Source organism: Coturnix japonica, chromosome 1 (genome assembly GCF_001577835.2).
Source record: "Coturnix japonica isolate 7356 chromosome 1, Coturnix japonica 2.1, whole genome shotgun sequence".
In the NCBI taxonomy this organism is placed as follows: Eukaryota; Metazoa; Chordata; class Aves; order Galliformes; family Phasianidae; genus Coturnix; species Coturnix japonica.
The window spans coordinates 46,952,744-46,977,204 of NC_029516.1; the positions used below are offsets into that span (position 1 = coordinate 46,952,744).

General features: G+C 46.2%; 1 protein-coding gene across 2 annotated transcripts; it reads left to right on the forward strand.

Moving 5' to 3' along the window:
• Positions 1-9,949: 9,949 nt before the first annotated feature.
• Positions 9,950-24,146, forward strand: IL2RB (interleukin 2 receptor subunit beta). Of its 2 annotated transcripts, XM_015862409.2 has the most exons (10): positions 9,950-11,009; positions 12,129-12,226; positions 12,533-12,659; positions 14,311-14,413; positions 15,579-15,687; positions 16,591-16,739; positions 17,100-17,271; positions 19,017-19,113; positions 20,380-20,464; positions 21,872-24,146. In XM_015862409.2, exons 2-10 carry the CDS (start codon positions 12,145-12,147, stop codon positions 22,673-22,675), a joined length of 1,728 nt encoding a protein of 575 aa, XP_015717895.1. In that variant the 5' UTR covers positions 9,950-11,009; positions 12,129-12,144; the 3' UTR covers positions 22,676-24,146. The 2 variants fall into 2 exon arrangements, with proteins under 2 accessions (XP_015717895.1, XP_032300821.1); XM_032444930.1 differs by having other exon boundaries at positions 9,950-12,226.
• The last annotated feature ends 315 nt before the right edge of the window (positions 24,147-24,461 follow it).

A 24,461-nucleotide genomic window follows, 5' to 3' on the forward strand; every position in this document is an offset into this window, starting at 1 on the left:
ATTGCACATAAGTTTGGGGAAAATGGTGAAATTGAGGGTTAGTGTGTGGGAAGGCTTGGAGTCTTGAATGGAAGATCTAGAAGGGATGGAGTCCCAGGGAGGGAGATGATGCCTATAGGAGGTCTCAGTATGGGTAGAAGAGGTAAATCAATCTTTGGGGTTTGGACTGGTGGGACAAACACTCCTGGTTGGGTAGAGAAACGGACAAGAAAACAAGAGCAGATGCCCATATAGGAGCTTCTGTTTTGATTCTCATTCATCTTCAAATAGCTTCTGCTGTCATTTGACGTGTACCAGATGGTCTATTTGGCAAGGGGTGGAAAACATAACCTTATGCCTTACAGGCCTCTTTGGTCCCATATCAGGCCTAGAGTTTGGACTGTGTGTATGCTAGTGAATGTGACACTTTGTCAGATCTGAGACCAGACTTTTTTTCATTGTTTTTAATTTACTTCTGAGAACTGTGTCCTCAGGAAATGCCATGGTTGTGCTTGTGCGTGTTCCTGGCCCCATGAGGTAAGATGCTGGTAGATTGGAGGTGCATCTTTCACACTTAAAAATATGTGGATCAAGGGCAGAGGCGGGGGGGGGAGTGGAAATATGCAGTCAGACCTTCTAGGAAAGCTTTCTGCAATTCAGTCCTTCAGCTTGTTTACTTGGAGAGAAGAATGCTGTCTGAACAGTCTGCTCAGCTCAATCCTTCAAGGCTATACACCTATACATTCAGCACTGGCAGAGTCTGTGGCCAGTGCCACCCATTACACCATGGTTTGGCTGGGGAGCTGCTACAGGTGAGACTCAGTTCAGGCAATCCGGACTCTGCAGTACTGTAGAAAGAACAGTCCTAAAGCTGGAGACATCTCTGCTGCCCAGTCAGTAGATACAGCCATGCCCTGAAAGCCGTGAGACCTCCAGTCACCCCGTTCACCCCCAGTGCTGTGTTCACCATGCAAGATAGCTGCTTTGCAACATGTGAGCGATGACCAAAACCTCTCTCTTGGGTGAAGCAGGAAGCATGCTGTGAGATGGGAACCTCACTTCTCCCCTGAAGGAGAAAGATCTAAGCCCTGTTGCAAGGGGCTCCATGGCTTTGCTTCATGTTTCTGCAAGGTGTATAATTGAATTATACAATCACAGAATGGTTTGGTTTGGAGGGAACCTTTAAAGATTGTGTAGTTTTAACTCCCCTGCCATGGGCACAGACATCTTCCCAGATTAGGTTTGAGCAGGTTTCTAAACTTCCCAACCAACCTGCTTCCTAGGGAGGGAACATTCATGACTTCTCTGGGCAACATTCCCAGTATCTATCCACACTCATACTAAGAAATCTCTTCTGTATATCGAGCTTGAGATGTGGGCCCATGAAAATCTTATAAAGGTATCTTCCACGAAGTTGGCCCTTTAAACTGGTTTCCTGCGGGTTTGTGGTCTTGAAGGTATAAGGAGGGGGGATGGGGGAGAGAGGAGGTAAAGGGCTGGAGATGATTCTGTCTCTGAGAGAGGAAGTGCATGTCAGGGTCAGCTCAGGAGAAGCTGGAGACCCTGTAGTCATTCCTTGTCCTGTGGTAGCTGTGGGAAAGGGTAAGAGAGGACCAGGGCAAGAAAAGGGGAGTGAAAGGCCAAAAGAGCTGAATAGAGTTAGTACTGGAGTGGGAGGCCCAGAAGGAGACTGTCAGCTCTGCAGCAGGAGCCCGCAAGGACACAAGTGTGAGTGCTTGCACCTAAAGCACCATGGGGCAGTCATGGGGAAAGTCTCAAGCATCCCCTCAGCTCAGCATCCAGCCACAGTGCAGGGTCTGACGCATATAGGGGATTTCTGCCATGCTTTGGAGGCTCTCTAACATAGCTCCAGCCTGCTCTCCTTCCCAAACCACCCAGATAACCAGATTCATTCACACCTCAGTTTTGTGGGTGAATTTTCCACAATGGTTAAACAGGCATTTGCTGGGCCATGCAAGGCTTCAGAGGCCAGCTTGGAGATGTGCTCTGTTGTCACACCCACACATATGTACACAAACACATACCAACCCCATATGGACATCTCTTGCCTTCCTGCCAACGGAAACCATTGCCCTTTGCAAGCCCATCTTGCTCTGAAGATGCTATCAGAAGGTAAGTAGAGGGGGGCTGAGGCACCAGGCTCCTGTACTAGTACAGCTCCCATTGATGCATGTCCCCTCCACTCCTACAAGACTCCACGATCTCCCTCCTCAGTTAAACATACCATGGTGAGGAGCAGGCAGAAGGTCCCACTCAAAAGCTTCTGACCATTTCTCAACCCACAGGCCAGTCCAATCTCTTGAGTTTGTGTCACCCAACTCACAAATGACCAGGGAACTATTGCAGAATCTCACGCTTTTCCAGATGCCTTTTTGCAGTGGCTAAGATGGGAGGGAGCGGGATGAAGAGCAGATAGGTCCAAAAATTGAAGGGGCAGTGAGCTGCCTGTCTGCATGCAAGGCTGGAAACCCAGCCCTGGGTGAGCGGGAAGTAGGGGTTGTGTTGGCTTTTGATTCATGCTAACCTACTTGCAGCCATGCCTATGAGAAGCAAGGCTTGTTTCCATTAACCCCAAAGCTGTTAATGTGCCTCAACCACCACAAAACACAGAAAACATAACCATCAGCTTACCTCTGTGGAGTGAGAATGGTTCACAGGTCACAGGTTGATATTGAGGACAGTTGCAATGCTTCAAAGAAGCCAGGGGTGGGAAACACCCATCAAAATAGAAGGAAGGCAGCAGGTCTCTTGCCTCACTGATACTTATCATTCAGGCACCATTTTCACTCATCTGGTTCCCTGCTCTAAAGCCCTGAACACACTCTGGGTGTTTCATAGAATAGTATCCTAATGCAAGACTTGGGCCAAGCCCCTCTAAAGGAACAGGATGAGAACTTTCTGTTGTTCTGCCCTTTTCCAGCCTTCTTTACACATGGTCCAACATGGTGGTGGGAGGGCAAAGAGAATCATAGAGTCAAAAAATCATTAAGGTTGGAAAGACCACTAATATCATCTAGTGCAACCGTCATCCCATACCCACCATGCCCACACACACGTGCCGCAGCACCACATCCACACAGTCCTTGAAAGAAGGAGCAAAGGAATCTTTTGGGCATACAAAATGGGTACATGCTTCATGGGGTGTCTGAAACTCACTGCTTGAGATTCATACATGCTCATGGCACCCTCCCATTCACTTCCCACCTTGTCACACACTTTTTTTTCCATGTGTCCTTGATTCTTCTTGTGAAGCAGTGGGATGGAGCAAATCACTATAAAGGATGGAAGCCCAGCCCTGCCCCTGCAGACACATCCATATCTTTTGGTATGAGGACCCACACACCACACCACACATGGTCCAAAACACCTCCCAGATCCTCTCCACATACTGACTCCCACTTCTTTTTGTCTGAGGTTCGAGCTAAACAGTCTCTGAGGGTCCCTTCCAACTGAAGCCATTCTATGGTTCTGAGATCTACTCTGTTGGTGGCATTGTTTGAGTTTCAAGAGTACTTACACAGGCGTTTGAAATTTCACCACATTTCCAAGGTTATTCTCATATATATATATTTAGCATTCCCATTTGTTCATGTACTTCAGTCCGAAGCACTCCCCTGACCCCAGGGCAGCTTGCTACTCCTCCTACATCCATAGTGCTGCCAACAGAGGCAGAATCACTGTGCTTACATTGCAATGGCTGCGGTACACAGGGACTGCAGTGTGCTGGGTCAGCGGTGGGATGGACGATATGAACTCAAGGGAAATGAAGAGATGATTGCTGCAATGCCCTCTTTTTGCTTTAGAGTTGTTGTTCTTTTTTCCACTTTCCTCCCCCTCTCTAAGCTCCCGTGCCTGCTTTAATCACCATTGCGGAGCGCTGCGCAGAGAGATGGCTGAGTACAAAGTGCAGGGGAAGCAGTGGGAGGGTCAGGTGAGGACTGAGAAGGGCGAGAGGAAAAGGTCAGTGACGCAAGCCCAGCGCGATGGCTCTCCCTCAGCTGAGCTGCTCTGCCGTTTGTCCGCGGTGCGCTATTTCTTCTCGGCAACAATTCACACATCTGGGGACCACAACTCCTTCCACCGCCTATGCTCTTCCTCCCCCCTTATAGGGGCTGAAGCAAGGGAGGGGGAAGGAGGGAAGCTGCTGCACGAGGCTGCCAGCATCGTTTCCAAGGGGGAAGGGGAATAAAAGCCTCAGATAAGTCTTTTTGCACAGCCGACTTCCCTCCAGGCATTGGGAACCTCTGATGGAGGAACCTGCTTCTTGCAAAGAAAGAAAGGGGGGATCCTTGCTGATGGTCAGTCAGATAAATGCATTGGCATTCCAGTCCATGAAACATAGAAGCAATGGTACACTTTTCCCTTAGAATTCAGGTCTCACCTGCAGAGCTGTGACTGAGCAATGGGACCCTGGTGCCTGTGGATGCATGCTGTCCTTGGGCTGTCTCCAAGGAAAGCATTCGAGTGGAGCCAAGCGTTCAATCCCCTCTGTGTTTCCCCTGTTGGCTGCAGTTGGCTGCATTTCCCCTGTGTACGTGCATTTGTTGGTGTGAATGTGTGCACAGGTGCAGGTAATGGGCATTCCCCCCAAGGCCTTCTCCACAGCCTGTTCCCAGCCGTGCAGCACAGTACCCTGCCCAAAGCAGCCGTCCCAGCCCAGCACTGGCTGCAACAGACATCACTGCTCTTTTGAGCTGAAGAGAGCAGGAGAATGAAACTATTAACTGCTTCAGTGCTCTGTGTACCTTTCTGCTTCTTTTGCATGAAGTGTTGGAACAAAGTTCTAAAAAGCCTCTTCCTCATGTTCATGCATACCATTATCAGCAACCAAAAGCAGAGGAAAGAGGCATCCTCAAGGAACCAAGTCCCATCTCCTCTGAGACCTTCACATCCCATTTACAGGTATAGGCACAGTTAATGGGGCTAGTGTGATGGGAGGTGTCTTGGTCTTTGTATTCATAGCAACAAACCTGAAATCTCACATGTGAAATACTCTGCATAACAAATAGTTGGACTAGATGACCTCTGTGGTCTTTTCAACCTTAGTGATTCTATAATTCCACAATTCTACAATTCTATCTCACATGCAAAACCTTCAGGCTTCTCAAAGGTCACAGTGGGAAAAATAGCTATTTCCATGCTGATTCTTTTTTTTTTTTCCTCCAAGTGATCATCCTGAAATGTTCACCAGGATTAGGTCAGTTGTCTCAGCATCAAAAGGAAGTGACTGACTTTTTACAGAGTATGATTGTGGTAGGACAAGAGGTAATGGCTTTAAACTAAAAGAAGGGAGATTTCAGTTAGGTGTTAGGAAGAAATTCTTTACTCAGAGGGCAGTGAGGCACTGGCACAGGCTGCCCAGAGAAGCTGTGGTGCCCCATCCCTGGAGGTTCAAGGCCAGGTTGGATGGGGCCCTGCACAGCCTGAGCTGGTGGGTGGCAGCCCTGACCATGTCAGAGTGTTGGAACTGGACAGTCTTTGTGGGCCCTTCCAACCCAAGCCATTCTGATTCCATGAAGACCTTTCTATGTCAGCATCCCCAGCTAGAAAATTGACCCTTCAGTTCTGCGTCACCTGAAGTCTTGTCAAGCTGCAGAGGTGCTCTGCTACAGGTGGTTTACTTCAGACTCCCTGGGAGGAAAAGTCTGCAGAGAACCAGGGCCAGAAGTGGACTCTCGAGCAGGATAACATGTTCCACAAGGCAGAACATCCCTTAGGAGACTGAAGTGCCATCCAGTCCTTGGTCACAAGCCCAGACTTCACCTTTCCCTTTCACTCCATCCATATGGGATCCCTGGCTGTGGCAATTGCCTTTCTCATCAAATCTTTCACCTCTCAGGGTGAGGAATAAGGAGGAGACTATTCAGTAGCAAAGGAATTAGAGGGGTAAAACCTGGGAAGCCACAGAGTTGGGGGAAAAATGTCTCTCCTGTCTAAACCAAGGGGAGAGAAAGGAGCACAATCCAGTGCACAGAGCAATAGGGAGACAGAGGGCAGCTTCCAAACAAGTCTTTTTTCAATTCAGGCATGTTAATGACATTAAAATTAATAATTGCTATAGTTGCAAATCAGTAACCCCCAGAGGAGCTTAAGGAGGAGTAGGAACTTGGCCTTTGGCTAAGCATGACATCATCAAACTTATTTGAAAATAGAATAAACAATCTAATAAATCCCTTTCTAACCACTACTCAGAGAGAGATGAAGAAAACAGAAAAGGAACAAGGAGAACTCTGATCAGAATGGACACTGCTGTTGTAATTAATTTTGCACAGAGAAGGAAGGGAAATGAGAGGAAGCCTTGCTTATCTGAGACCTGAGAGTTTATTCCCAAGAATCTCCTTGCAGCATCATATATTGCCCTCAAGCAATTTTGAATGTAAAATAGATCTCTGAATTCTTCTCAGTTTATTCGGTCTGGAAGCCATTATTGCTTCCTAATAGGCTTGTCAAGCATTTGCACACAAAGCTTTCCAACTTTAAATGTAGAGAGATATAACACCTTGACGAGCTACAAAACAAAATAGGGCTTTAAATTTCTGAGGCTGTCCGAGTAAGAAGGTAATCATCTACCCCAAGGCAAAGAGCAGTCACTGGTGCTGAATAGGAAACTGGTCAGTGAATGCTAATTGTGCTTAGGTACAGCTTAGGCATCTCTGAATCCAGCTCTACATACCTCAAGATCGCATAACATGAGCAGATATCCTTCACATATCCTGAGATATACTTTAGTACAGGTCTGTAAGCAAGTTCACAAGGTGCTCCAGCCTTGCATCTTCAGCCTTTAATGCCTGGATAACTTTCAGGAACTTGCATAGGCACACTTTCATAAAAGTTAAATAGTGTCCCTTCAGACCTGGTCAGTGGACACCTGTTTGTCATGCAGGATCCAGCCCCTGGCCTGAGAGTCTCAATTCCTGAAGAAGTTAGGAAACATTCTTCAGACCCCTTTTTCTGCTGAAGTAATTGAGAGAGAGGATGTGAGAGCTGTATAACTACGTCAGAAGTCCCATAAGCATGTCACCTTCCTTCCACTTGACACTGATAAGCTTTCCATCGCAGGTGTCTCAGGCTAAGAACATCCGCAGCTGCAGACACTACAAGTCAGCAGCCATTTGTCACACTGCTCTGCCTCAAACACATGCTCTCCTCCCCACAGTATGTCCATATGCTCAGAGATGGGCATAGGTACAGGCATTCTTTCAGATCAGTGAGCCCAAGGGTGTAGAATCACAGAACCACAGAAGGTTGGAAAAGACCTCTAGGATCATCTAGTCTAGCCATCCACCTACCACAGTATTGACCACTAAACCATGTCCCCAAGTGCCATGAGGGAGAGCATCTCATGACTGCTCCATATTCATGTTCATGCGGATCAGACCAAACAGGCTAAGAGTGAAACTGCTTGAAAGTAGCTTGCTTCCCCTCCCAATCTTGTTTCTCTTCTCTGGGCCTGTGACCATCACCGGCAGGGAGGGAAAGTGAACACTTCCTCCCACCTACAGCCTCAGACTTGCCACATGTGAGAGCATCTGCGAATTACTCAGCTTGCTACTACTTTTATCCATGTTCTTCCACAGCTTAGAGGACTAGAGAATTTCTCTTCTTGAATATTTTGTGTATTTCTTTGTATACCTGATGTCTTCTGAATTTATCAGGCAACTCTATCAGGTCGCTCTCTGTGGGACAGAAGTTGGACTTGCTGACCAGCATGGCGACTCCACTGCAGTATGTGATCCCAGAACTTAAATTCCATCATTTAAGTGCCAATCCTCTTAAACACAGTTACGTCAGTTAACCTGATGGCAGTGCCCAGTCTATACCAGAAGTGTCACTTGGGATGTTAGATCAGGGGAACAAAAGCAGTTTGATGCTTTAACGCCACACCAAGGTTGCCATTTTGATATAAAGCAGAGCTTCTTTTGGACTGGTAATGTGAACAAATTCAATAAAAAGATCACTGATACAATAAACAGTGGCTCCCCGCAGAGCCATTTTAACAGACGTTTTTCGGAGTAGAACCACAGTTTAAGGGGAAGATAACAGCAGATATAGTGCAATGTTGTAGTTTTGAGAAGCGCTCATATGTGCAGGGCAGGAAATTCAAAGTAAAGGTTAAGAGAACATTATTTGGAAAGTACCAAAAATATCTTGAAGAGCGTCTAGAGATCTTCACAATGTATCCTAGCAGAAAGCAAGCTTTGGTGGACATCAGGGCCATCTCTGTCCACATCTCCATGCTTCCTGCTCAGTCTGAGCATTGCTTCTGGCACACTGATTGGGCCCAAACAACACCTTTAACCAAAACCCCAACTGCACACTTTTACCTGCTGCTTTAACTGCACAGCTGAACTCATGGGTGAGCTCGCATGCCTCAGTCACCATTGTAAGGACAGGAAGGCAATCACTAGGACACCTTGCATGTGTCACTGATGGTGTGGTTTGCTTGGTTTTTCAAATTGCAAATGGCACCATTTCTAACAACGTCAATGTAAAGGACTTTAAAAGTGCCAAAGTCTCAGTAGTGCAGTGTCCTTGGCAACCAAGTCTGAAAACTGTATGTCAGTTAGGGTCTGCACACAACCCTTTCTTCCTACTCCACGAAGCTATTGTTTTAATATATTCTCAACATGTTTCCAACAGAAATTAACAGTACTAAGGCAGTCTGTGTGAAGGAAGAAGCAGATTTCTTTGTCTGAAGGATAAATGAGAAAAATGATGGTAAACATGAATACTGCATTGCAGCTGCCAAGTTGGTGATACCAAGAAGTTAATCACAGAGTGCATCATTGCTTCAGCCAGGACTCCTGCACCAGTGTAGCTGGTATCATGTTAAGAGCTCCTGGTAAATGCTGTGCCTGAAGATCCATATCAGGAGAATCTTCCGTCTGGATGTGGTGTAGAAAGGCCCTCAAAGCCAGGAGTTTGTTTCAGGAGAAGCTGAGAGAAGGTGTCACGCTCTGGGCCCAATGGCTGTTCCCAGTATCCTGGGGACATGTAAGAGCACAGCCAGTTCTCTGGGAATTGTAGATCTGATTTGAACAGGTGCTGGTAGAAATGCTATGAGGTACTCAATGTCCCAAGGTACCCATTCCCTGTCCCTCCCTCAACCCTGGTGGGAGCCTTCAAGGTGCAACTTTTGCAGTCTGTAACAACAAGTGCAAGCAAGAGTACGGTCCATTCCCATTCATGTTCCTCTTCACCAGGTGCTGGCTGGTCACATTCCCCAGTTTCTCTGTTGTCAGTCTTCAAACTGTCAGAAAGTACATCCAGATGACACCTCTGAGACCTCTGGACTGTGTCAAGAACAGCAAGGAGATAAAAGGTGCGCTCCAGACCACTCCACATGCTTGACGCTGTGTTGAAGTCTGAACTGAAATACTCTGCCAGAAATGGCTTCCAGGATCCAGCATTGCAAACTCCTTCAAAATGGCTCTGCCTATGCTTTTAAATCACTGTTTTACTCCAACATTCTCTCTTCTTAAGATCTGATATTTTCTGAGACCTGCTCTCTGGCTGGACTGCATGTGACTAAGAACCCATCCTCCTCCCACACCTTTTCCACTAGCTGAAACTAACATCCCTTTGTTGTTACAGGAGGCCCCATCCTCCAATTTATTTAGTCCTCAAAAAGAAACTGCCTGGGGACCTGGGATTTGGTTGGAAAAATGTACAGGCAGACATGACCCTTGGCCTTGAGCTGCTCTAGGAGAGAAGAGTGAGGAACAGAGAGAGAATGGTGACCACTGTGTGCATAAAAGGAGATTCTCATCTTCCTGCCACACACCAGTGGCCATCTTTGTACTGTCCAGACCAAACAGGAAATGTGAGGTGTTGTGTTTCAGAGAATTCTATTTGTGTATGGAAAAAGAGAGGTGTGTGGGTTCACATGTTTGTTTATGAGCCAGGCAACTGGTGGGGCTATGGATTGGTGCACCTGCATTGGTTTGGGAGGGCAAGTTGTGTTGGGAAGATGCCTGCAGTGAGCAGCTCTTCTAATATTAACTGTTTCCTGGAGGACTGTGGGGACAGATTGAGCATTAGAAGAAAATTGATGTATTTTTTGCATCTTGAATGGACTAAGCCACGTGAAGTAGGCACTGCGGCTGTTGTTGGGTAGTATAGCCTGGCTGAACTGAGCAGTTCGACTCAGAAGGAAGAGTTCTTTCTTCTGTGGAGTGAGTGGGGTGTTTTGCTGGGTAGACACATGACAGGACAGGTGTTCCTGTGGTGTCACACTATCTGAATTGCGAGGGCTGTGCTGCCAGCTCTCTCAGCCACAGCGCTGTTCCACTCCAGCTCTGACCCAGGGTGGATCCTCTGAAATTGGGGCACCGATGGCAAGGCTGGTTTCATTCTGGTGTTGCTTAGGTTAATGACTGGAGCTATTTTTCACTAAGTGATTCATTTTGTATTTCTACAGCAGACTGACTCCTTCCTCAGTTTCAAATTGACCTGTGCATGTATGCAGACCCTGAAAGTGAGCCTCTCTGGGTACCTGAAAAAGGAAGTTATGGGTCTCTTGATGGTAACTGGAGAGGACAGGTCTTTCTCCCTCTCTTTTACTTCCCTGTAGTAGTTATAAACTTGTCCCTAGTATATCTGAGCATTGCGAGCTAACACCTGATTCTCCACCCTTGTTTCTGCACCTATTGCTTTACCAGCAGGAAGTAGGACGTGGTTTGGGGCTTTTTATTCTTGGCCTCGCTAGCCTTTTCGATACTTCGGGGCCTCGTCTCGTTCTGACAAGGCAAGCAGGCAGCAGCTTCCTGTGCAAAGGTGAGAGGGAACAGACAAAGACCAAACACACACGAGAGGAACAGCTCCACAGCAGACCTGATCCTTTCCTCTCATGCCAGCAGCGCTGGCTGGTGGGTGGATGTGCTCTGAGCAGAGCTGTCCCCCAGCCCCTCTCCCAGCTCCCCACTCCCCTCCTAGTTGGGACAACAGCACCTGCATTCATCTGTCCTCGCGACCCCATCTCTGGAGCGCCAGGTGCCTGGAGCTGGAAGGTAATGCAAGCGATGCCAGCCACATGGGGGTGGCTGATCTCAGAAGTGTCTTGGATGGAGTTTCGGTCTGACAGGCTGATTTTTGTCACTGGGGAGGGCTGAGTGCGTATTTATCTCTGTCTTTCCACAATCCTCTCAAATCATACCCCACATCTCAAAACAACGTCGTCTGGTTTCTTTCTTTCCCTTTCTCTCCCCGCTTGTCTATGAATGTGCTGTCATTCTGTTTTTCTTCCTCTGATCCTAATCTTTTATCATAACTGGGATCTATGGTTTGCCTCATGCCAGCCTTTTAAAAAAAACCCAGCTCCCACCTCCCCAGTAGAGTTCAGCAGTGCTGTGCCTTGTGCCCAGCCCTGTCTGCATGGAGAGGTGAGGATGGTTCCTTCTCCTACAGGCAGTGACAAACCTCTACGTATGTGTGTGCAGGTGGATGGAGAGGGGGATGATGCTCATAAGCCTGTGTATGGGGATTGGCTGCACAGGCTTTGCAGGGATTACCTGATTGCAAACCTGAAAGCACACCTCTTTCCAAGGCAGTGTGGGGTCTGCTTGGCAAGAATGGAGCATAATTTGTGCATGACTGTCATATTTTACGCTATGGTAAATCTTTACTCTTCCAGAACTTGGTAAACTTCCCTGCTTTTATCATTTATTTTCTGTCCCAAGCAAGCCAATCAAAATCTGCTTCCCAAGCCAACTTCTGGTAGTTGCAGCCCTCTCATTCAGCAGACCCCTGGTGATTTCAGTCCCAGGGCTTACCGAAAAAAACCACGTGTAACCACGGCAGCACTCTCCACCTGAGTCAGCAGCAGCCTGAAACAGTGTGTGCAGAGTACTGTGCACTCACACACGTCTCCAGAAGGCATCAACTCTGCAAACAGTCCATCTGTGTTGCTCTGTGGATGGTTTCAGCGCTGAGCAAAGCAACACTAAGGCAGGAGAATGATGAAGTGCTGAGGAAAAACAGATGAGAGTAGAAGGGGCAGGAGTTTCTGAGTGTGGAAGACAAACACTTGTTCTGAGCTCAGGGAGAGTGGATACCCAATGTGAGTTGACAGCTTCTTAATTAGCACTGCTGAATGAGGCTGTGTGTGGGGGGGACCTTCTCTCTTTCAGTGTGTTCCCAGAACAGATGAAGCCCTTCTCACTGCCTCTGCACCACCTCTGGCTGCTCAGCCTGATTCCTCTCTCTTTGGCATCAGACTCTAAGCAAGGTAAGAAATGATGTCCTGTGTTGGTGTTGTTGTTGAGTAATGCCCACGTTGTAACATACAACCGGAGGAGGCTGCATTAATGCAAGAGCCTTTAGGAGCGCTCCAACCTCCAAGGGCAGAGAGCAGACAGAGGAGTGAATGGCTCTGCCTTTCTTACCAGGAGACAGCTATTAACTATCTGATTGAGGAGTCTGTCTGTGGTTTGGGATGGGGTAAAATTGTCTGAGCTTAGTGGTTGCTGCTTAAAGCCAAAAGTCAAGTAATTGCTAATTCAACCAAGAGTGTCCATCTCTTCCCTGCTGACAGGCAACTCCAGTCTCTCTTGTTGGTACGACTCGAGGGCAGCTCTCCTTTGTGACTGGAAATCTGGCAGGGACCTTGCTGATGCACCGTGCAATCTGACGATTATATCCAAGTCTGAATTTTGTGACAGGTGGGTGACTGAGAAGGCTGAGGGAAGATAATGCTTAGAATGAAAAGTGTCCTGGAGGGAAGATCAGTGTAGTCTCCTTCTAACAAGCCAAGTGTGATAGAGTCACACAGCTGAAGGGTTTGCCTTTCAGATCTGTCTGTCTCCAACCCCAGGTGATCTGAGATTTTGGTCACTGCTCAGTGTTTGTCATCTGAGGGTTCTAAACTGCCTAGAACTGCTTATATCCCAGCTCTGTAATGCTGTCCTTCATTTTCCAAAAATCCTTCTTCCCTAGTAACAGCCCTCTGTATTAAAGGCCATTTTTGACAGAACAGGGGTGCATGCAAAGACAGGAATGGAACAGGTGGAATTCAAGTTATATAGGGACCTTTTGCTCATTGCCAGAGTGAGACGGACTTGACAGGAAAGTTGCACACTGAGCAGCAGTAAGTGAAGGAGTATATTGTTCTCCTGTCATTTTTCTCCCCTGGCCCTTATGCTCCTCTGAATCAGTGATACCCCAGAAATGGACAACGGAGCTGTGAGGGGTCTGAAGCACAAGTCTGATGGGAAGCAGCTGAGGGAACTGGGTTTGTTCAGTCAGGAGTTGAGGAGGCTCAGGGGAGACCTTATTGCTCTCTACAATGACCTGAAAGGAGGTTGTGGTGAAGTAAGGGTCAGTCTCTTTTCCCAGGTAACAACAATAGGACAAGAGGGAATGGCCACAAGTTGTGCCAGGGAGGTTCAGGTTGGATATTAGGGTAATTTTCTTCTCAGTAGGAGCAGTGCTGCAGTGGCACAGGCAGCCCAGGGAGGTGATGGATTCTCCATCTCTGGAGGTGCTCAAGAACTGTGTGGATGTGGCACTAAGGGATGTGGTCAGTGAGCATGGTGAGAAGGGATGATAGTCAGACTAGATCATTGTAGAGCTCTTTTCCAATTTTAATGATTCTACGATGTTTTCCTCTCCCAAAGGAGCAGGGGTAGGTATGTGGCCAGTACTGCAGCAGGGGTTGGGCTGTTTCTTTGTGGTCTCCAAGAATGACCTTTTCAGTAAGAGGAGTTACTGGTCTACCCAGGGATTCCCTGGGTGCCTGTCATAAGATTAGTTTGGTTCTGGCATGGATAGTTTGCTAGTTACTGTCAGTAGAGATGTCTCCAGTGGGATGAAATAGGCAGACACATTCTGAGGCTGGGTACAAGGACCTTGACAACCAAACATGTCCTTGTCCTATGGGATTGAGTCAAAAAGTAAGCTATGTTCCTGGCTGGCTGGGATGTGACCTGGTTCAGAAGGTGCCTCCTGCCTGGTATCTGAGATGCTATAGGGCTGTCAGTGGCTTGAAGGAGATGACTAAAACTCTAAAGTAGCTGAAACTGGCAACTGGATCCCAAATCAGTATGTAGCAGAGGAGTTAGACAGAGGTATGGAAGCCTCCTATTATCTTTGGTTTGAAATATCTGGGATGTGTTCATTGTCCATATGCCAACACATAAAACTTGACTGAGTGATGCAGTGGCAAAGGAAAGAGGGACTATATCCTACCTGTAAGCTGTTCAGTGAGTATGGAAAGATGCAGCATACTTTGAAAGCCCTTTAGCATCAGATAAAATCTGACTACATGTAAAACAGACTCCCCAGCTTACTGGAATTCTCCTGTTTAAAACCCAGGTCATATTCATCATCTAAAAGATCTGAGTATTGTGCATTACCCAAGGCAGAGCACATGACTGGACTGAGGAGATGCATCAAGATTTTCAGCAAAGACTATAATGTGAGTAATTCCTCCAGGATGTCCTACCTAACTGTAAGGATGGTATGTCAAGTTGAGTAATATAGAGTGTGACTATAAAAAAGCCCAAGCCTTGACTGCAGTTTTGGGCTTGGGCTTCTTGTGTGTTGCCCTGTGTGGGGACTGGCTTTATTGTGAGCTGGGTCATGATGCCCCGACTCATGCAGAAGAAGTGCAGGGTAGGTTGTGTGCAGTATCCCATATCATATTTATCTAGGTTTGGCCCCCATCTCTTCCTCTGAGGAGGAATGACTGTGATCCCTAGCACTGAGGTCACCTCTAGACCTCATCTTCCTTGAAGAGTTCAGTACCATTTCCCAAATTATTAACTACTGTGGAACCTGGTAAAATGTGCCCAATGCAAGATGCAACAGCTGTACATCAATGAAACCAATATTGATACAAATCCTCTGCTTGTCATTCGTTATTTAAATCAGTCTCTTTTTTCAGGCTTATTGGGTACTTCCCTCAGTCATATCCAGAAATTACTGTAATTTCTGTGTTTTCAGAAAGAAACAATAGAAGAGCTAATTCCCCTTATTGGCAGAGTCACAACACGTTCTGACAACAGCCAAGCTTTTATTTTACTTTCATGCATCATATGTGAAGACAAATTGTAGGGCTGGCAATCAACTCCATAAGCTATTCTTTCACATACGTTTTCTTTCTAATCAAGCTGTTTGGCCCATTTCTTATTTAGTTCTGTGTGATGTACATAGCCCTTTAGTATCACTGCAGAACTATGTTCTATCAGTTCAAGAGTTCTACTCATTTCAAGAGTAAAATTGAATACCAGTGTTATCTCAGTCTTACCAATGAGCATAAAACCTTTTAGTTACAATATTTTATCTCAATAAATGTCACTTGCTGAAAGTAACTTTTTCCTGCTTGGTCAGCACAGACGGCAATCCCAGCAACATACCATACCAAAATATTTTGTGCCCTGCTCTTCAGTGCGCAACAACAAAAAATGAGTCAAAGTTTTTGTTTCCTCTGTTCAAAACTGAAGCTTATGCATTTCAAAGACTTAGCGTCACCTGTACTTAATGTCAAGTATTTTTAAATCTCTTATATGCAGGCAATGCTTGGAAGTATCAATGGTTATTGATGAGGCTTCGTTGTCACTGATGGTAAATTTTCCTTGCAGATGCAATGCTTCACTGCCTCGGATCGTCTTACCATGTCTGTGCACTGCCAGATTGGGGAGAATAGGTCTATACCTGCACGACTGGAAGATTTCAGACCACTTCAAAATAGTGAGTGCTCATTTGTGCTATAGTCCCTGAGGCTTCCCCATGAAAGGATACCCAATTTCTCGTCCCTGTCTACAACTGTGCAACACTCACAGCAGACTTACTTACCTCTTTTCATTGTCCTCTGCTACAACTAGCAAAGATGACCATATTGACTGCCACCCCTTCTAATGTGTAGTGTCATGCCAGCCACTTCCCATCCTGCTCTGTATGTGGGACACTACTGAATGATAGTGCACTGTGATAGGAGTTCTGGCTTCAAACAGTCTATGACAGCTAAATACGTGCTAGAAGAAGGAGACAAAGTCTTGCTTCTCTGCCTCTCCTACCAGACATGTGCTTCCACACTCCTTTAAGCTAGCTTTGGCAGGAATCAATCTGCTGACTCGATTCAACTCACTAATCCAGTCAAAAATCATCTTCTTAGTTCTTTTTTTTTTTTTTTTGCTGGATGTGTGGGTTGAGAGGACATCCAGTGAAGTTACTGCAGTGTGAGTCATGCCTAGAATAAGGGGTTTAGAAGATTCACCCCAGATAGTCTGTGTAACTCCTGCCCCCATGGCTGTAGCTCTCTGAAAGAGCAGCTGGAAAGAAGCTGTCACCCCAACCATGCTCCTTTCCTGCTCACACAACTGCCTTGTGATAGGAGATGAGATAGGATGAATGCAGTGGCCATTCTCACAGGCTACTGGACGAGCTGCCTCTGCTTTAGTCCCAGGCTTTTTGTCACCAGGGGCACTGGGTAAGAAGGACAAACAGAGAGAAGTAACTCACTAACAATCTCACTCAGCCATGGATGGCTCTGTGAGCCTGTGCACCAACCCAGTTGTCATGATGTGTGCCATTAGAGCCTAGTAACAGACTGATGGTGCACTGGTGATATACCAGCTCTCTTTCTCTTTCCAGTAAAACTGTGGCCTCCAGGAAATCTTCAGCTGTTCACCAAAGCTAAAAACACCTACAACTTAACATGGAGCCTGAATATTTCCTCTCACTACTTGAATGGGGAGCGGCAATATGAAGTGCGGTACCGAACCACAAGTCAGTCTTGGGAGGTGAGTACAGGATAGAGCACTGGCACTAGACACCATACCAAACCTGGTCTTCCTTACAACACCCAGGATATTCTTCTCAGATTGAAACAAGTTGTAATATAGACAGTGGCTTCAAGTTGCACCAGGAGATGTTCAGGTTGGATAAAAGGAAAAACTTCTCAGAAGGAGAGTTGCTGCAGGCACAGGCTGCCCAGGGAGATGGTGCAGTCACTGTCCCTGGAGGTGTTCCAGAACCTGAGATGTGGCAAAAGTGGGCATGGTGGGGATGGGCTGACAGTTGGATTTGATTATCCTAGTTGTTTTGTCTGTGAAGCTGGAGAGGGGCTTTCTAGGGATGCTCTAATTTTGTCCTTATTCCAGGAGGCCAATACCTTCATCATTAGTCAGGACCAGATGTGGGCACCTTTTGAAAGACTCTCTCCCAACATGAAGTACGAGGCAGCTGTCCGTGCAAAGCCAAGTGCCTCAAGTACTTACAGAGGTGTGTGGAGTGACTGGAGCAAGACAGTACTGTGGAGCACACATGTTGAAGGTAAGGATCAGAGTCAGGCAGCCTGACGGGGATGGGGAAGAGGGAACTCAGATGAAACAAGGCAGGAGGCCCAAATCAGGCTGAAAATCTGGAAGAAGGATAGCATCGACTGAAGAACAATGAGAAGATTGGAAACTGTCAGTTCCTCCTAATCTGCCAGGTCAGGCTGGCTCAACAGGACTTAAGCACAAAGATACCCAGCCCCAACAGATTAAATGACAGCAGCCCCTCTGCCTTCCAGAGGACAGGCAAAATCCAGAAGGTACAAATCAGGGTCAGTTCAGTGAAGACGCTGATCAGTAAAATGCAATGAAACTTGAGTCTAGGAAGCAAAGTCTTGTAGAGACTGAAAGACTTACAGGTGTGCAAGTCCCTTCCAAAAAGCTCTGCTGAGAGTTGCATCAGTCATTACCATGAACCACAGCATGGTGGACATCTACAGCCTTGAAATACAGGGCTCTGAACAAGCCTCTTTAGTGAGTCATGGGCTGCGGTCTCTGCCACATCTTTCCTGGAAAACAAACTGCTAGAGGTTATTCCTCTTCACGTCACCCTGCTCTGCCCCTGCCCAGTTGTTCCCTGTTGTTCCTGGTGCTGATATAAACAGAGGAGCTATGTTTAGAAAGGGCATTGCGTTGCTGTGGCGATCAAATTTTGACAGCGTGTGATGTCAATGAAGAGGATACAGCCACAACCAGTTGTCATAGCAACTGAGACCCAAAGATAACCAGGGTACCAAAGGCAGAGGAGACAAAGAGATCTGAGTAGTGTCTCAAGGACAGGCAAAGAAAGGGCTTTCTCAAACTGTCTCCTTTCATAACACTTTGCTTCCTCACAAGTGCTCCAGAAAAGCTGTGCGGGCCCAGAGCAAGGGGCCCTAGGGAAGGAGGGAGATGGGGGTGGCAGGCAGAAGAGCCAGGCACCAGAACAGCATGACCAGGCAAAGGTGCCTTGGGGAGATGTGTGAAAGAGGCAGATTAAAAAAAGTTGGAGATGATGCCAGAAAAGGTTGAGGAGTGCTGGCAGAGCCAGTAATGAAGAAATTCACTCACTTTGTCCTAACCATTCAAGTATAAAAATTAGCACATGGCGGAAAGCTGTAACCTTCTCAAAGTGTTCCTCCAGATATCCAAAAGAAGAGGCTAAGCCCTTGACCCCAGCCTTGTCCATCCTGGCCCTGCTGCCCTCTAGCCCATACCCATGAACCCCATGACTCTATTTCCCCACTGACTTATGATGCTATTTGAATTCCCTATCCCCCCTTAAACTGAATTTAGGACTCCTTGCTTCCTTTTGCAATGAATAGGGCAGGAATAGTGGACTGTGGCACCTCATCCATGGCAGTCCTCAGCTGTGGTGCTGTTATGAAGAGGGAGTTCCAGCTGTTCAGCAAGAACTATCTATTAAGCCACGCCAAGCAGACAGTGAAACCCATCAAAGCTCAAAGGCATCCTACACAACAGAGAAGAACTAATTTATCTGACCTGAATACTCTATTCTGTTCTATTCAATTCCATCGAATCCTATCCTATCTCATTATAATTATTTTGTATTATATTACACTACATCATAGTGTAATTATTATAATGAATTGTATTATTATCATTAGCAACACATTGTATAATGACAATGTGGAAAGACCCAGTTTTATCAGTCTAAATAGCCATTGAAGTGCTGCAGCTCCAGTCTCCAGAATCTTGACTAAATGTTCATTGCAACTCCCTCTTTGTCTCCTTATCCTGCAGGAACATCTCGACCAGTCCTGCCAGCTATTATAGTGAGCACGTGCATCTTTGTGATCATTGGGTCTGCCGTCCTTATAAACTTACGGACCCCAAGATGGTAAGTGCCAGTTTTCCCATTTGTTGCTCTGCTGTATACTTCTTATAAGATGCACAGTATCTTATTAAACATTTTTCAGCATACAGAGAGACTCAAGTATATTGTTCACATCTCAGCATTTTGAGGTGAGATTAGAAACAGCTTCAGGTTTTCTCTTCTCAGGATAGGAACAGAGAAACAGGGCACTGATCCTAGAACTGTAGAATCATTAAGTCTGGAAAAGATCACCCAGTCCAACTGCCAGCCCATCCCCACCATGCCCACTGACCATGTCCCTCAGTGCCACATCAACACGGTTCTGGAACACCTCCAGGGACGGTGACTGCACCACCTCCCTGGGCAGCCTGTGCCACTGCAGCACCAGATGATACTGGTGACAGAAATGTTCTCAGGGAAGAAGACAGAAGAAGTCATGATGGTTTCTTTGTAAGGAAAGGAGAAAGGTATTAACATAAGATGGACAAGAGTAAAATCACTGCTTACTGTGCACTGCCTTGAGTCATAATAAAATATGAGGAAGGACTAGCTATATGGCACACAGATAGACAAAAAGGCCTATCTTCACACAGTGTAAGGATAATGCTGAGGTAAAATGCAAGGAAAACTTAGACATGAATGAATAAAAAGAGCATCTGCAGTGATGCAAGTTTGTATTCAAGTGATGCTAGTTTATGTTTAAAAACTAGCAAATTCTCATGCTTCAGACAGTGTTATTGATTGCCTACAGAACTCAAAAGGGTCCCTTCTCTGAGCATCCCACAGCAAAGCACCAACAATGTGGTAACAGGATCAGCCAGCCTCTCAGAGGGACCAAGGAGCAGATTAAATCACTTAATGCTGCCTCAAGTGACAATACACTGGTTCCAGTAGGGCTTCCAGAAGTCATACTACTTTTGCATGGCATGCTCACATGGGCTTGCACATCCAATAAGTTCCAGCTGTATCATACAGAGAGGTACTGTTCACTCCATGTTGTCCAGTGAGTTATTGTGTGAGCAAACAAAGAGGGGGACATCTTGCAGAAGCTGAGCTGTGGAAACAAGAGTTCTGTTCAGACCTATAAATGAGCAGTGGGCAATTGAAATTCTAAGGTGACCACCAAGGTAGAGAAGGCTGGGAACTGTTGGTTGTGAGCCTTTGGGATCACTCTTATACTTTACCTTTCCCCCATGCCAAGGTAGTACCCATGAGCTGCAGTGCTCCTCCACCACGACAGGTTAGGATCAGGCCCTACTTTGTTTCTGAATCTCCTTCTCTTTTCTCAAGGTTTAAGAAGATCCTGAAGATTCACATCCCAGATCCTGAGAAGTTCTTTCCCCCACTCATCTCTGTTCATGGAGGTGACATTCAGGTATGGGAAGGATCCAGATGGTTATTAGGGAGAAATGAGGGAGAGGATGGTCCAGTTGCACATGCCTGGGGCAGAGTTCGGGTGCTTGGACCTACATGTGCACACACAGCCCATGTGCCTGTAGCACCAGATGCTGTGTCCTCTGCTTGAGTTTTATTTTTTGACCTAAAACCCAACACCCGGTTTATGCATCTCTGATTTCAGAACTGAGAAACAGCAAACCACGCAAACCTCAGCACGCTGCTCCTCTGACAGGACACCCTGAGAAAATAAAGAGAACTTGTGGGAGGCAGCTTGGCCTCTCAGATCCCCTTCCAGCCTCCTTCTTTCCCTCCACCTGTCCCAGATTTTCTACTTTCTCTCCCTTCTTCTGGCTGTAGGCTTTACCTCTGCTCTTGCTGTTAACTGCCATTATTCTGGATGACATTTAGCCATTTTCTACATTCTTCTTTCTTTTCTTTCCCAAACCCGTCTTTCTCCTCTTTCTCCCTTCCCCGATTTCTTCTTGAATATGGGCAGCTGCAAGGAGACAATTACCATTCTGTGCAGGATTAAAGGGAGCATCATATGAAAGATGTGGGAGGTGGTCCCATGAGCAATCCCACTATAAGAAGGATGGAGACAAAACGCAGAGGATCCATAGGACAGCAAAGCTTTGGAAAAAAGCCTAAGTGCAAAAAGCCTTTGAAAGCTCAACTTACAAGGGAAGAGTGCCAGGAAGGGAGGTGCAGTGGGCATCAGAGTCACTTTCTCAGTGTTGAAAACACTAGAAAATTTGCTTCACTGACCATAAATGAGATGAAGTTGGATATTATCAAAACCGGCTTATTTATATGGATAATGGCACAATGCAGGATGTAGTTTGTAGAGTGGAAGTCCAGCCACAATCACACTGGAGGAGCAGTTCAGACAAGAGAGCTGCATGTGGCCATGTAGATTATTAAAAATTGGTTCATCTTCTAGGAATAGATTTCATGAGGCACAGCTGAGTGCTGCTTTCTGTGTTTCCACCTCCACTCCTCATTACAGTCTTGTCACTTTATCTTTTTCCTTTCCTTTCCTCTCATCTCCTCTCCCCTCTTCTACTCTCTTCTCTTTTTTCCTCTCCTCTTTTCTCTCTTTCTCTCTTCTCACCTTTCCTTTCCTTTTAGTCATTCATCCTCAGTTACCTCCACAAATCTCAAAACAGGTTTGCAAGATCTGCTCTTGATTTTATAGTGGCAGAAAGATATAGTACCTCTAAAACACTGCACTTGGCACATCACAGACATGGATTTCTCTCTCCCAAATTCCAATTGCTTGGGCAGAGAAAAGGCCACTTAATAGCTCAGAAGGAGAAGCTTTTTGTTCCTCGCTGTGTTGTACTTTGGGCATAACAGTCTCTCTCCCATGTTTCTTTCCCATCAGAAATGGCTCTCCTCCCCATTCTCCACATCTTCCATGTGTGTGAACAATACAGCCCCAGAAATCTCAATGCTGGAGGTGATGCAGAAGAATGATCAGGAAACCCAGCTTTCCAAGGAAACCCTGGCACCTGATCCTCCTTCAGAAACCAGTGGGCACTCTGTGTCCAGCTGCTTCACCAACCAGGGCTACTTCTTCTTCCACCTTCCCAACTCCTTTGAGATTGAGCCCTGTCAGGTCTACTTCACATATGACCCTTTCACCCAGGAGAACAATGGCAGCGAAGACAGTGAGACTTACCAAGATCTTCCCTCCCCAGACCTCTGCACACTGGCAGAGGACATGCCAGTGTTGCCCTACAATTTTCTGCACTGTGTAAATGGGATCCAAGGCTTCCAAAATATCTCCTTTGTGGCAGAGACACCAGGTGAAGCCCAGTGGGCCGTGGCTTCCCCGTCAAGAGCAAGCACCTCACCAACACCAGCTGTGAGGCAGGATGAGCAGATGACTGACAAAGCAGCTTTACAATCTTCTGAGGCCCCATGCCAGGTGGACATAGACTTTCCTGACTCACCAGACCTGCACGACAACAATACTTCTGATATATCAAGTGGGAAAGCAGGCCCTCCAATTGATCCCAGTGCCCCGGCAACACATGCTACCTCTTCCTTTTCTCAGCCTACAACTCTAAGGCAAACCCAGGATGAGGATCTTTGCAGAACAGCCTTCTCCAGCCAAGTGCCAATCACTGGTGCCTACCTTTCTCTTAAGGACCTCCAAAGCCAATACAGCCATGGCTCTGCCTAGGATCAGCATGGGGGAAGTCTACAAGCAGGAAAGACCTTATATGCAGGGAAGACTAGATGGAACTTTCTCCTATTTAGAGCGTGAATATAGTCTCCAGTCACTGAACCACTGGAACTGTTCTTTAATGAGGCTTGAGAACAGAGTTACTCTAGAGGGATGCAAAACTGTGGAAGGAATATGGTGGACAAGGTGTAAATTCATAGATGGGGCTGCTGACAAAATGCATGAAGACATCTCTTCCTGACTAACCAAGAGTGTCTTTTATTGTTTTCCTATTATGTTCTTCCTCATTTCAGGTTTTAATCAGAGCACATTCTGAATTGCTCAGTCTAGTTGTAGACTCAGGTCTCTAAGATTAGCTCAGAGCCATAACTGTGTCAGCTGTCTAAGCAGTGCAGTGTAAAAAGAAATCCCCATTATTGGGTTAAAAATACTGGGGAAATCCCCCTCCCCTTCCACTTTCTCCCCCAAGTCTGATGATGGCAGTAAAAAGAACACACACAATTTCCCATTCTTGCTGCAATATTTTTCATGAAATCGAAAGCCTTTCTGCCCTTCTGGCAAAATACCATTATTTGACTACGATAAGCTGATTGCAGAGTAGTTCATTCCACATCCTGTATTAGTGGAAAACGTCGTAAAGGTGCTGCCCATTCCTTCCATTGCTCAGGGGAAACCATTTCCTACTTAGCAGCAAAGATATGGTAAATGGGCCCAGAAATCTGACTCACAAATCAGCACCTTCATTGAAAAGAAAACTTCATGCACAAAAAAAAAGAAGACTGCAAAGACTACTTTTTTCTTTGCATTTGCTGAACTGGGTTGATAAACAGCAATAACACAGAAGAGATGTGTTAAGGCAGAGCAAGACAATCTGTTCTGCTTCCATCCATCCTTGCATCCAACATCTGTACTGTCTGTCTCTTCTCTTGCCATGTCTCTGGTCTACTCAGTAGTGAGAAAACACCAACCCATTGCTAAAGAACTTTCTATTAAGATCAAAATCTTTCAAGGTTATCAAACCTCTTGGTATTTTTGCCACCCCTTTGAGTATCACCTCAAAGGAGCTGCTCAAAGGACTTGACCCTGCCTACAAGAGAGAGGTTTGGGACAGTCCTTATCCTCTGCTCATCAACTTCTTCATCTGCCTCAAGATGTGGACCAACTCTATGCATCCAGAAAATAGCAGGTGAAGAAAACCCCACAGCTTCCCATATGAGCAAGCACAAGATTTGCACAGCTATTTTCTGTGCTTTGGGATTCTTTCCAGATGGAGCTCAAAAAGAGACACCGAATCCCTTGATCCAACAGGCAAATAGATATCTTACATAGGCCAAGGATCCTAGTTGTATTGATGGTTCTCCTGTCCCTGTGTAGATCTTCATAAGCTTCTCAATTATTCTTGCTGCTATGATGAGTATAAAAAACCTACCCCTTTTTACTCTTTGTAAATAAAGGAAATACTAAGGAATCTACAGTGTTTTATTTGGAGTTGAGGGGGGACACCTAAAAGATTTGCTAAATACGGAACTAGGTAAAGCTTGGTAATGGTGGGACAAACATATCTTTAGACCTCTTGCTCTTCCCTATCTCAAGGCGCACCACCACCTAAAACAGGGTATTTGCACTGTGTGGACAAGTGGGTTTTGAGGCCAGGGCAAAGAAAGGGGATGTTTCAAAAAACATTTGCCTGGAGGACTCAGATGCAAGTAAACCATCCAAAGCCCTTCGTAGTGAACAGCACTTCCCCTATGGACTTCAGCAGGTTCTGAGTCAGCTCCAATAC

Excerpts from the sequence above, each read along its gene's own strand:
- IL2RB (XM_032444930.1), top strand. The coding sequence starts at position 12,145 with ATGAAGCCCTTCTCACTGCCTCTGCACCACCTCTGGCTGCTCAGCCTG. Across the intron at positions 19,114-20,379 it reads AACTTACGGACCCCAAGATG|GTTTAAGAAGATCCTGAAGA; the intron begins GTAAGTGCCAGT and ends TCTTTTCTCAAG. Across the intron at positions 20,465-21,871 it reads TTCATGGAGGTGACATTCAG|AAATGGCTCTCCTCCCCATT; the intron begins GTATGGGAAGGA and ends CTTTCCCATCAG.